Genomic DNA, 13,910 nt, shown 5'->3' with positions numbered 1-13,910 from the left:
GTTCAAGAACAAGATTCAGATCTGTTAGTGGTGGTCTGGAACAAAACCCTGCAGACCCTCCAGTACCATTGCTGACAGGCAGACCGGACGCACGCACTCACTCATCTTTATGGTGCCATCTCTTTGTGAGAGTGTGTAGTAATTTCACATGAGATTGCCATGTTGAGAGTGGAGAGGCATTCAATGTGTTGTCTGCACAGTGTGGCACATTCATGTGCATTTAAGGGTGCCATTCATCCTTGGACAATTACTGAGCACAGGTGTCTGGCAATTATCTTAGTAGAGACATGTATGGCACAGAAAACTCTGAAATGCATTGCGTGTGAGAGGTTGGAGGCGCCGGGAGGTATTTGTCGTCAGCATGGCATTTGTAGCACATACATTGTCATAGTTGGGCTCCCGAGTGGCGCAGCGGTCTAAAGCACTGCATCTCAGTGCTTGAGGCGTCACTACAGACCCCCTGGTTCGATTCCAGGCTGTATCACAACCGGCCGTGATTGGGAGTCCCATAGGGTGGCCCAGCGTCGTCCGGGTTTGGCAGGTGTAGGCCGTCATTGTAAATAAGAATTTGTTCTTAACTACTTGCCTAGTTAAATAAAGGTAAAATAAAATAAATAGTTATTATCATTTTCACTTTGAACATCTCATGCATCGCCCCACACCAATTTACTGTGCATTCAGTTTTCCGTGTTTGATGGTGTTTTAGTGGCAGCGGAGGGGAGGCTGTGTGGTAATTGGTGTGTGATCTGCTAATAGCAGTCTATACAGCAGGCTAGTAGGACATATGAGTGGCCTAGATTCCTCTCTCCACTACTTGGAAGTCTTCCTTGCCAAGTGAAAGCCTGGTCCCAGATCTGGGCTGGGCAGTGTTTTGCCAACTTGTATAGTTAGAGGAGTTGGCTTAAACACATACAGATCTGGGACCAGGCTGGAGAAGTTGAACTTTTTGATTAGATACACTATGTTGGATTGTTGTTTTCCCACTGTCTGTAAGTATATGAGTAAGTGTATCTGGTTCCAGTCCCACTGCTTTGGTCTGATTACCCCTCCCAGCTTCTCCTCCTATACTAATCCTGCTCTGATCTCTCTACTCTGTCCCACCGCTGGATCCACTCTGAGTTGGATTGATCTTGTCTGCCTCTCCACAGGTGTGATGCCTGGCTTGATTACTCTTGCCTGACTCTCTCCCCAGGCTCCACTCTGGCTTTGATTGATCTAGTCTGTGGCTCTCCCCATGACAGGCTCTGGGTTTGATTGATCTGGTCTGCCTCTCCAGGGTTTTTGGCTCTGGGTCTTATTGCTCTTGTCTTGTACGTCTCCAGGTTTGGCGAAGCGTGTTGGAGCCCGTCTGCTGCTGGCGTCTACGTCTGAGGTGTACGGAGGTAACACACACACACACATACTCACATAGTTTACCCAGTGGGGACATTTTATTTCACGGTATTACAACCCAACGGCGGAACTTCATCTTTCTCTCCCACAACTGATGTTCTGTGTCCAGTCCAGTGGTGAGACAGTGTATGTTGTTGTTGTGGCTAGCTGAGGTTCAGCCACAGGTCAGCGGGATGTCTCTGGGGAAAGGGAGGATTAAAGTGGCTAGGCTGCTACATCAGCAGGACCAAGGTCCTCAGGGTCTCCAGGCTACCCGGCTATCTCCATAAACACCCTGAATACATACGCGTGTACGCACGAATGAGCATACAGTACAAACACACTCACCCTGTTTTTCTCCCTCTCTCTTCCACCCGAAGTCGACTATGTGAGTGGCTGACATGAGCACATAGCCTAGAGAGTTCACTGCTAATTGCCAGAGCCTTCCACCTGACCCCTTATTGATCTCTGATCTCTAGGCTAGGCTTAGGTACGTTACGCTGCCTGACTCCTTATTAATGATTTATGTGAAGCTAGTGGCGTAGGCCACGCTAGGGATTGCCCAGCCCTGTCCCCGGGAATGACTCCTGGGTAGCATTCATTAGCCCACCCATTCCATAGCTAAATGTTTCAAATTGTTATGCAACGGAAAACGGAAACAAGCATTTCTTATTGGACAAGCTCAGATAGTACCTCCCCGTTTCGGGCAATTTGCTTCCGTTTTCGTGCCTATTGAATACAACCGTGCATACGGGACCTTTATGGCACCACCACATCAGTAGCCTGCTCCACTGGTGCCAACTGTTGACAGAAAGCGCTAACGTTATCAGCAATGTGTCGTGACGTGACTTTCATTAATATGATGACTGTTATTTATCGAATCAACTAACTATGTTTAATTGTTACTCGATTAAATTAATCATGTAACAATTAACTCATTAGGATTTGGGGCACCACGGAAGAAGTTGTTTATAGAGTTACCATCTCCCGAATTAAACTCTAAAGGTCTTTACCTATCAATATGTATAAAACAATCAACATATTAATCATTACCTCTTATGAGTCTCATTCTGAACTGTCGTAACCTTCTTGGATCTGCACAAACCCCAGCTTTACTTATGATTCAGCACTACACACATTGGCTTAATTCTTTATTTACTAGCTAACTAAATAATAACACAGAATAACATACACACTTAATACATGAGAAAAAGTCCCTAGCGGACTAACAACAACATGACTGCTTGGTTCCCAAAAGGGGAGAGGAGGGAGGGAGGGAGGGAGGGAGAGAGAGAGAGACTTATCGTTGATGCATTTGGAAACTACCCTCAAAGTAATCATAATACTTTGCTCACGAACCACCGCCCGTTTGGAGTAAGAAATCATTAATGTATTTACGTGTGGATGTCTTTGTTCGTTGTCTATCTCTGTTGACCCAAGCCCTCTTGGAAAGGAGGTTTTGGCTGGGTCTTCACTCAGCTCACTTGTAAGGCTCTGATTGTCCTGTGGGTGTAAGGCTCTGATTGTCCACAAGAGATCACAATGTCCTTCTTCTTAGTTGTCCTGGCTTGTATGGGAATGTTTCCTCAGAACAGATACTCCGATGTACCAGTGATTGTCTGAGAGGGGAGCTTTCTTCTTCCCACCTCGTGTGGTTAGTCAGAGTTTGAGCCACTTTATAGGCACAGCTGCAGCCTGGCGATGTTCAGGTCTAGTCTGGGAGTTGATCATCTTCACCTCGTGTTGAGGTTCAACGTTCCAACCATTTTCAGACGTGTAGCCACCGCTTCAACTAGCCTTTTATGCACTCTGGGAAAAGGGGGCATTCCATCATGCTGACATGATCTCTGAGCTCACTTAGGGCGTGGCTAGTTACTGGTGCAAAGCATCATCAAAACTAAAATCACATTCCTATTTTAACAAATATACTCATAATTTTTCATATACATATACAACGTAAAAGGATGAAAACTTGACATATATAGTGTGTATACTTTTCAAGTTACAGTATTTTCTTGATACCATTCGTAATGCGTCAAAAAATTATAAACAATATGACATGATTATTCTTTAGGTACCCGCTTACCATTCCCCACATTCTTATCTTAGAAATATTGTTCCAGTGTTTACTTTTTGGATGTTAGAGTTTTGGCGGCAAAAGTCTTTTGGAGACAAAGGGACATTCCAATCACCAATACTGGAGGTGTAGAAAGAGATTCCCCTCCTGCCTAATTTATGACAGTGTTAAGGTCTCAAAACCGGACCAGCCCCCCCGTTCGTGTGAGCCTCTCCGCGTAGCGTCTCTCTCTGCTCCTCAGCACTTGGCTCTGGGACACAGTTTGACACAAAAGCACATTAGTAAGACACACTCTTGCCTAATTTACTGCAGCTCACCCACGGATTCCCCTTCATTCACTCCCCCTAGGGGTGTGTGTGTTGTAGTTTATGTGTGTGCTAACGTTAGGCTTGGGCGGTATCCAGATTGGCATACATTCATAACGATCATGTGCCATACCTCGATATTTGGTAATATCGGTACTGAACACAAGGGGTGCTGTTTTCAAACCCCACTGACACTCTGTAATCCGAAGGTTAGCAATGCTAACAGGTACATATAACATCCCACAGAGAATGCTAACTAAATGCTAATAGTCACGGACCTAAAGTATTTGCAGAACAGACATCCCAGCTCATAAAGTTATACAAGTAACCAAAAAATGCTACTCACAATTTGTTGTTTATTAGACAGCAAGGCTCTTGATCCAGGAGGGGATTCTCTGCTGTTCCCAAGCAAAGCTTGATTTTGGAAGAAGATAACCACTTAGCTAGATAGCTAACTAGCTACTAAATTAGCTAACCAAATGCACAACTGCAGAGCATTTATCACATTTTAGACAGTTAACTTAATAGTTATAAGATATCTAGCTAGCAAACATTTAGTTGTGAATTCCATACTGTAACTAGATCACCTGGCGTGTGCTGCACAACAGTGAGTGACTCACAAAGCTCCGGTCTCTCGTTGTTATGGGCTTGTAAACAAACACCATGTGACTGGGGACTACCAGTAAGCTTCAAAATGAAAAATTATGTGACAGGTGAAATGAAGAACGCAATCTTATTTTTCTCCTAACGTATTGCACGAGTTGACTGCAGGTATTTACTTAAAAAGTAGCTACAAATATTCACATTTATTTAAAAAAACGTCAAATAAATAGTTTCAACTGTATTAATGGTATTGAAAAACCTTCCTGTGGCAATTTCCAAATACCCCAGTATACAGTATATACGGTGTGTTGGGTTTGTTTAGGCCGTTTTTAACTACTCCCCACAGAGTGTTGAACTAATGAACAGGCCAGCTGTAGGGCTGCTGTCACAGCCAGAGAACACAACACACTCGACTAGACCCACTTGACTTTGTGTGTGTGTATGCATGCGTGCTTACTTTTCCCTAAGCGTGGCCTTCAGTCATGTAGATTTTGTTTACTGTTTATGTAGGATACATTTCAGCTTGTTGCAATAATTATTTCTTTATTTTTCATCTTGAACAACGACTACACATTTCCTGTGTAATGCATAGGAGGGGATTCTGTTTCAGTGGAATTTAACAGGTGACTGTATTCCTGGTGACTTACCCCTGTCTGTCTGCCTGCCCCCCCCCCACTCCTCAGACCCAGAGGTGCACCCCCAGAATGAGGAGTACTGGGGTCATGTGAACCCTATCGGCCCCCGGGCCTGCTATGACGAGGGCAAACGAGTCGCTGAGACCATGTGCTACGCCTACATGAAACAGGTAGGGAGACACACACTCACACTTTTGAGTATGATCTGTGTGCAATAAGAAATTAATGTATTGCAGAACTACGATAAGGTAGACTGACACTGGCAGCTAAGTATTGAAGGTTTTGTGTGCGTGTGTGTGTATAATCTAAGACTATATGAAATAGCCATGTGTAATATTCCATCACTTTGCCGCGAATTGAACAGATTTTATTTTCATAACAGTTCCGGCATTTTTACTCTCTCCATCTCTGCCTTTTTCAGCTCTGTCTCGCAATCTCTCTCTCTCTCTGTCTCTCTCTGTCTCTCTCTGTCTCTCTCTCTCTGTTTTATCAGCTCTCATTCTCTCTGTCCTCACTCACTCTTTGTGGAATTGTATCCCTATTCTAATTCATGTGTAATCCTACGGCTGGTATTACTGTAGTTTGTCTTTTAGAGCAGTTACTCCCACGTTGTCAACTACTGCACAGAGGAGAATATATCAAACCTGTAACAGCTCTGGCAATATGCCTGGATTTGACACACACAAACATACACACACACACACACACACACACACACACACACACACACACACACACACACACACACACACACACACACACATACAGTCACAGACACATGTGGACACACAGACACGCACTGGACGACACACTGAACAACTACTGTCCAGACTGCTCCCGTGGTTTCTCATGGCATAGAGTGTGCAGTAAACCCACGTACCTCTAGAGTAAGATAACAACCACCCAGGCTATGAAATGGATGAATATTTGTATGTGCATTACCCAGGCTATGAAATGGATGGATATTTGTATATGCGTTTTAATGAGCCTTCAGAGCACTCGGCTATGATGGAATTGTGATTTGAAGTGTATTATTGGACTGTACTTTGAGCTGACAAACTGGCAGAAGGCAATCCTTTTCTGTTATTTCCTTTTTTCCCCCAGACAAAGTCCTTGCATGACTTCACCATAACATTTCTGAGTGATGTTTAGATGAGTAGTTTGCGTCACTGTGTATGATTTGAGTTGGAGAGGTCCCTGCTGAGGTGAGGCACAGAGCACTGTATCTGAAGAGCTGGACAAATCAAAGAAGGGGAAAAATAATAGAACATACTGTAGGAGGAAAAGGCTGTGATGCCACCATCCTCCTCTCTGAATGCTACTGCCCTCTTCCTCTTCTCTTCCTCCTTCCTCCCTCCCTTTCCTCTTCCTCCCCCTCTTCCTCCTCCCTCTCTGATTGTCAGATCTGTGATTGTCAGATCTCTCTGTGTCAACTTTCTGGACCCGTGAACACCTCTAGCTTGTATCAAACATGAATCAGAAATGTCTCAAATGTTGCAATAAACGGTAAGGGAATGGAATGGTGAAACGCTGGAAACTACTGTAGTATAATATGGATTTAACAAATATCCTTTTTAACTTTTGAAAGCAAGAGCAAACATTTTCAATGTGGAAACAAAGCGCTCTCAACTGGCGGGAGAGCATACAAGTGGCGAGACGTGCCAGTGCGTCTTCGCCACGGTGTGGGTTTGTGTGAGATGTATACTGACTGTGGTCAGTTGCTCAGTTCTGTCTGGGTGACTTGACACAAATGCAGTGTTTCCCCTATATGTATTTAGTAGCGGCGCACTGGGATGGAAAACGTTTTCAGTGTAAACTTAAACGACTAAAACCAGATATAAAGGATGTAGAAAAGTAAATGGAGCCATTTTTATAAGATCACCTTTGAGAACTAGCAGTCACCAAAATCAAAACTAGACAGTTTGGGAGAATCTAAAATTCCCAAAATGTCATGGCATGGAGCCCCTATTGATTTTGATAATGTTTGAGTCTAGATGGACAGACAGATGGATTATTGTCGCACCGAGCTCAATGTTACATTTAAATATCTAAGCCTATACAGTATGACACCAATGTTGATGACAATTCGCAAATCACCTTGATTGTAGGTACACATCACACTCTCTGCTTCTCATCATGAGCCGTCCGGCCATTAGGAAAAAATACTATTACTTGCCCCGACCTAGCTCAATATCTAGGCGTCGGATAAGAACAAGACTACAGCGTCCGTAAAGTGACCATTAGACTTGCCACCTTTCAGACTGAATACATTTGTAGTGGCAACAGTTTTTATAAATTGTATAATGTATCACTCTCACCTGCCAATAGAGAGCCAACGTGGTGCTAACATATTTTTCAGCTGAATTTCAGAGTTCTATGTAAAACCGGGCCCAGCAACTCGGTTGCTCAGCAACTGAATAACACAGCTGGTTGCCTGCACCAAGCATAAGAAGTGTTTGAAAACAAACCTAGGCTACTGTAGCTATATGTTGGTATCCGTTTCTAACATCCATAATAAATTCCAGTTCGCTCCTCCTGTTTTCTTGACATTTTAATCCAAATGTGTGCTGATCAACAGTGCGGACTAGCAACCATTTGACTGTCTTGATTGTATTTACTACTAATACTAAGCTCACCCTAGTCCTCCATTTGACAAATCTGACCATTCTCCCGATTCCTGCTGACAAGCAGAAAACTCAAACAAGAAGTACCAGAGTGATGCGCTCAATACAGAAGTGGTCCGATGAAGCGGATGCTAAGCTACAAGGTCTGTTTCGCTAGCACAAACTGGAATATGTTCCGGGATTCATCCGATGGCATTGAGGAGTTTACCACATCAGTCACCGGCTTCATTAATACAGTGCCTTCAGAAAGTATTCATACCCCTTGACTTATTCCACATTTTGTTGTTAGCCTGAATTCAAAATGGATATAAAACAAATAATATCACTCATCTACACACAATACACCATAATGCAAAGTGAAAACATGTTTTTAGAAATGTTTGCAAATGTATTGAAAATGAAATACAGAAATGTCATGTTAGAATCACCTTTGGCAGCGATTACAGCTGTGAGTCTTTCTGGGTCTCTAAGAGCTTTGCACACCTGGATTGTACAATATTTGCCAATTGTTATTTTCAAAATTCTTGCCATAGATTTTCAAGCAGATTTAAGTCAAAACTGTAACTCGGCCACTCAGGGAACATTCACTGTCTTCTTGGTAAGCAACTCCAGTGTAGATTTTCCCAGTGTCTGGTGGAAAGCAGACTGAACCAGGTTTTCCTCTAGGATTTTGTTTCATTTTTTTATCCTGAAAACTCTCCAGTCCTTAACAATGACAAGCATACCCATAACATGATGCCGCCACCACTATGCTTGAAAAATATGGAGAGTGGTACTCAGTAATATGTTGTATTGGATTTGCCCCAAACATAACACTTTGTATTCACGGCAAAAAAATGTGCACTATTACTTTAGTGCCTTGTTGCAAACAGGATGCATTTTTTTGAATATTTGTATTCTGTACAAGCTACCAGCTTTTCACTATGTCAATTAGGTTAGTATTGTGGAGTAACTACAATGTTGTTGATCCATCCTCAGTTTTTTCCTATCCCAGCCATTAAACTATGTAACTATTTTCAAAGTCAACATTGGCCTCATGGTAAAATCCCTGAGGGGTTTCCTTCTTCTCTGGCAACTGAGTTAGGAAGGACCTCTGTATCTTTGTAGTGACTGGGTGTATTGATACACCATCCAAAGTGTAATTAATAGCTCAAAGAGATTTTCCACGTGTCTGCTTTTTATTTTTTGATTTTCTGTTCATCTACCTATAGGTGCCCTTGTTTGCGAGGCTTTGGAAAACCTCTCTGGTCTTTGTGGTTTAATCTGTGTTTGAAATTCACTTTCGCGCGATTGAGGGACCTACAGATAATTGTGTGGTGTGGGTACAGAGATGAGGTAGTCATTCAAAAATCATGTTCAACACTATTATTGCACACAGTCCATGCAACTTATTATGTGACTTGTTAAGCAAATTTCTACTCCTGAACTTAAGGCTTTCCATAACAAAGCGGTTGAATGCTTATTGACTCGAGACATTTCAGCTTTACATTTTTTATTAATTTTTAAATATTTAAAAAAATATAATTCCACTTTGACATTATGGGCTATTGTGTGTAGGCCAGTGACCCAAAAATCTCAATTTAATCCATTTTAAATTCAGGCAGTAACACAACAAAATGTGGAAAAGTCAAGAGGTGTGAAAACTTTGAAGGCACTGTAAGTGCATAGACGACGTCGTCCCCACAGTTGACCATATGTAGATATCCCAACCCAGAAGCAATGGATTACAGGCAACATCCGCACTGAGCTAAAGGCTAGAGCTGCTGCTTTCAAGGAGCAGGACACTAATCCGGATGCTTATAAGAAATCCGCCTACGCCTTCCGACAAACCATCAAACAGGCAAAGCATCAATCCTCTACACACGGCTCTGACGCTCATCGGATGTGGCAAGTCTTGCAAACTATTACGGATTACAATGGGAAATGCAGCCGCGAGCTGTCCAGTGACACGAGTTTGACCAGATGAGCTAAATGCCTTCTATGCTCGCTTCGAGGCAAGCAACACTGAAAACCATGCATTAGAGCACCAGCTGTTCGGACGACTGTGTGATCACGCTCTCCGTAGCCTATGTGAGTAAGACCTGTAAACAGGTTAACATTCACAAGGCCACAAGGCCAGACAGATTACCAGGACGCACACTCAGAGCATGCACTGACCAGCTGGCAAGTGTTTTCACTGACATTGTCATCCTCTCTCTGACCCAGTCTGTAATACCTACATGTTTCAAGCAGACCAACATAGTCCCTATGCCCAAGAATGGCAAGGTAAACCAGTCTAAATGACTATCGCCCCGTAGCTCTACATCTATAGCCATGAAATGCTTTGAAAGGCTGGTCATGGCTCACATCAACATCATCATCCCAGACACCCTGCACCCTACCCAATTCGCGTACGCCCCAGCAGATCCCCAGATGACGCAATCTCTATTGCACTCCACACTGCCCTTTCCCACCTGGACAAGAGGAAGACCTATGTGTTTTTGCTATTAGAAGGCAACAACCAGCAGACCAGGGTTTAAACCAGCAACCCTTACAGTTATGCAAGCACCACCTATGCGTTAATGCCTGGGGCCTCGTTTATAAATGGTGCGTACCTACAAATATACCCCAAAACATGCATGCTCCAGTTTTCACGCAAAAAGTTGGCATTTATAAAAACGAACTTGACGTGAGAATGTGCTTGCCTTTCCGCAAATTTTAGACCATGCACACACAGTTTCTAGTGGTTGAAGTATTGCATTGCAAGCAGGCAAGTAGCTTAGTATTTTGTGCAGATGGGGGATAAGATGGACATGTTTGTTCATAACAAATAACAGGTTAATAACAAGATGCAATTGTTTGCCGTAGTGAGAAGAGAGAACATCAATGTCATGTATCTTTGTATTGTAAAATAATGAGTGTATGAAATAGGTGCCTGTTTCTATGTTATTTAAGTTCCATGATCAATGCAGAATAACTTTCTCACCTTTTCTGTGATGGTTTCAGTACTCACGAGGTAGCCTATAGGCCTTCAACAAGTTAGGATACCATTCTTCCTGTCTCTTAATTGGACCCACTTCACAGTAGGAAATAAATAAGCTATTTCATGTATTTTGTTCTAGGCCATCCGATCCAGAGCGCAGTTTATTAACGATAGAACGGATGATTGTAGGCTACTTCTGTAATTCTCGAGTAGACAATATTTCATTTGCAAACATAATTCATATTTTCATAACCTTTGCAGAATAAATTCCAAATATTTTCTGGCATATTCCGAAGTATACTACAACAAATTACCTTGTTGTTGTTGTTGTTGTTGTTTTATTATTATTATTCGCAATCTGTCATTTAATCGGGCATATTAGGCTATTATTTCAAGTAAGATGGGGAGCGTGGTTTATAACATACAGTAGAATTTTACAGGTGAACAGACATTTTATCTTTTATCTTTTTTTTTTTGTCATTTAGCAGGCGCTCTTATCCATAGCGACTTACAGTTGAGTGAGTGCATACATTTTCATACTGGCCCCCCTTGGAATCAAACCCCACAACCCTGGCGTTGCAAGCGCCATGCTCTACCAACTGAGCTACACAGGGGCTTTTTGCATTGAAGTGTGTATGGCTACCACTGTAATTAGACAATGTTTCAGAATTCGTGGCAGTGTGCAGCATATGGTTCAAGAAAAAGTAAATGCAAAACATTAGGGCCTTACTAAACGATCAAATTATCTGTTTACAGGTCCACAGCAGTTTGCAATTGTTTTTATTTTTTTCCAAATTTTGTCTATCAGATAGCCTAGGCCAACTGCAAATGTCACTGCAAAAGATCAATATTCTGCCATCAAACCTCTAAAGACATTTGATCAAGTTCGCCATTGCTATTTCCTTTAGAAAACTGCTTTGGCCTAATTCCAATACTTCAAAAGTATACAGCAAATAGGGGCGTTATTGTCATCATAAAAGGTGAATTATGGGAGTTTTTCAGATGGAGTTATAATGCTTGTTCACACGCGCACAGTTTCAGGGGGGTCTGATTTATAACAGGAAACATGCGTATGTATTTATAAATGCGCAGTCTTTTTCTGGAATGGCGCACGCAGATATTTAGTGGGAAATTTACACAACAGTTATAAATGAGGCCCCTTCGACAGAGGCGAATTAAAGGTTAAAGTAGCACTGCCAATGACAGACTTTTGGTTGTCTAAAAAGTCAGGCTTTGCATGTGGAAATGTTGTATAATGCACCTTTAACAGAAAATCACCGTCCGGGGTAAAAACCATGGAAATTAAAAACAACATTTTAAGTGAGAAGTAGGCATTGGTCTGAAGCCGAAAAATAAAGGAAATTCACATGAGCAACACAATGCCTACTCCACCCATGCTCTTCCAAGGTTTTCCAGCACACAGCTTTGACCTACTACATTTACATTTAAGTCATTTAGCAGACGCTCTTATCCAGAGCGACTTACAGTTAGTGAGTGCATACATTATTTATTTTTATTTTTCAAATATTTTTTTCATACTGTTCTGCATGTGGGAACAGTAGCTATGTTGGTCTATTGTACTTTCAAACAATGTGCGTGCAGGTTGCTTTTGTTTTTCGCCCTAACACTACACAGCTGATTCAATTTATCAAAGCTTGATGATTTTGCTAGGGCAAAAACCAAAATGTGCACCTTGGGGTCCCGAGGACCGAGTTTGGGAAAGCCTGGCAGAGACCAACACAGCTACTGTAGTATTGTAGGTCAAAGCTGTGTGCTGAGAATGGGTTGAATAGGCGTTGTGGTGCTCGTGAATTTCCCTTTCTTTTTTGGTTTCAGACCAATGCCTACTTCTCACTTAAAACATACGTTTTTTTGTTTTTGGACGGATGGACAAATGGATGGATGGATGGATTGATAGACGGATGGATTGATAGACAAATGGACAGATAGACCTCATTCTTCCTCCTCTGCTATTTGCACACCATCTTTGGACATATTGATGAATATTCCCCCATCTCTTTCCCTCCTGATTGACACCAGCCAGACGATGCTGCTGCTCGCCTTTCTTTATCTCGTCTGTCCTCATCACTGGCTCGGGAAGATTCCCAAGAAAAAGGCTGGAATTTGAATATCGCAAATTGCTTCTCTCAGCCAGCCCCCTATTAATTTATATGCGTGACATTTCAAACGAGATGAGTATGGGTTGGAAGAGGAGGGGGAGGCATGTTTCTCTGCACTCCATGGACAGAAGGTTATCCAGTGCTAATATATGCCATTTAGCAGATGCTTTTATCCAAAGTGATTTACCGTTCAAACACCCATGATCCTTGGCGTTGCAAGCACCATGTTCTACCAACTGAGTCACAAGGACCACAGAGGTAGAGGATGATTGGCAGATGTGTCACCGGGTGGTCTCTGTTGGTTATATGTTAGGTGGTGGTTAGTTAGACTCAGACCAGACATTTACTTTTATTGGTTGGACCTCCAGGGTTTCAAACCCTCACCTCAGTTACCTCTGTCATTGCCTGTAATAGACAGCATGAGATTAAAGCGTTAGTTTCAGGTTGGTGTAATGTAAACATTATGTGATGTGTGATATTACAGGAGAGCATGCATTAGGCTGGGTGATATACCTTATACTGAGGTATTCGAAATACAGACGGTATGGGATTTTCAATACAGAAAAAAATTACCAACATTGTGGGTGCGTTCTCGCTTATAACGATAAGTTAAGCATAACTATAAGAAATCTAAAATGTGTCAAAGAAATTCTATCCAGCACAGGGCTCCAGCTATGCATTTGGTTTGCTAACTTGCTAGCTAAGTGGCTAGATGTCAAGATCAAGCTTCTTGGTTACAGCAAAGACATTCAATCCCCTCCTCGATCAAGATCCCTGTTGCGTAAATTGTTTTGTGCGTAAAAATAAATAAATAAATATATATACAGTACCAGTCAAAAGTTTGGACACACCTACTCATTCAAGGGTTTTTCTTTATTTTTTACTATTTTCATTGTAGAATAATAGTGAAGACCTCAAAACTATGAAATAACACATATGGAATCATGTTGTAGCCAAAAAGTGTTAAACAAATCAAAATAAATTGTATATTTGAGATTCTTCAAAGTAGCCACCCCTTTGCCTTGATGACAGCTTTGCACACTCTTGGCATTCTCTCAACCAGCTTTACCTGGAATGCTTTAACGGTCTTGAAGGAGTTCCCACATATTACAGAGCACTGCTTTTCCTTCATTCTGCGGTCCAACTCATCCCAAACCATCTCAATTGGGTTGAGGTTGGGTGATTGTGGAGGCCAGGTCATCTGATGGAGCAC

The 13,910-nt window shown here is 42.2% G+C and overlaps 1 protein-coding gene across 2 annotated transcripts in view; it reads left to right on the top strand.

The window, feature by feature from the left end:
- uxs1 (UDP-glucuronate decarboxylase 1) overlaps nucleotides 1-13,910 on the top strand; it is a 112,949-nt gene that overhangs the window by 47,309 nt on the left and 51,730 nt on the right. For both annotated transcript variants that reach the window (XM_041843924.2, XM_041843925.2), the window contains 2 exons: nucleotides 1,323-1,382; nucleotides 5,040-5,161. In XM_041843924.2, the coding sequence (XP_041699858.1) occupies nucleotides 1,323-1,382; nucleotides 5,040-5,161 (182 nt within the window). The remainder of the gene's footprint in view (nucleotides 1-1,322; nucleotides 1,383-5,039; nucleotides 5,162-13,910) is intronic.

The sequence above is a fragment of the Coregonus clupeaformis genome, chromosome 23 (genome assembly GCF_020615455.1).
Source record: "Coregonus clupeaformis isolate EN_2021a chromosome 23, ASM2061545v1, whole genome shotgun sequence".
NCBI lineage: Eukaryota > Metazoa > Chordata > Actinopteri > Salmoniformes > Salmonidae > Coregonus > Coregonus clupeaformis.
This window is presented reverse-complemented; position numbering and strand designations above follow the sequence as displayed.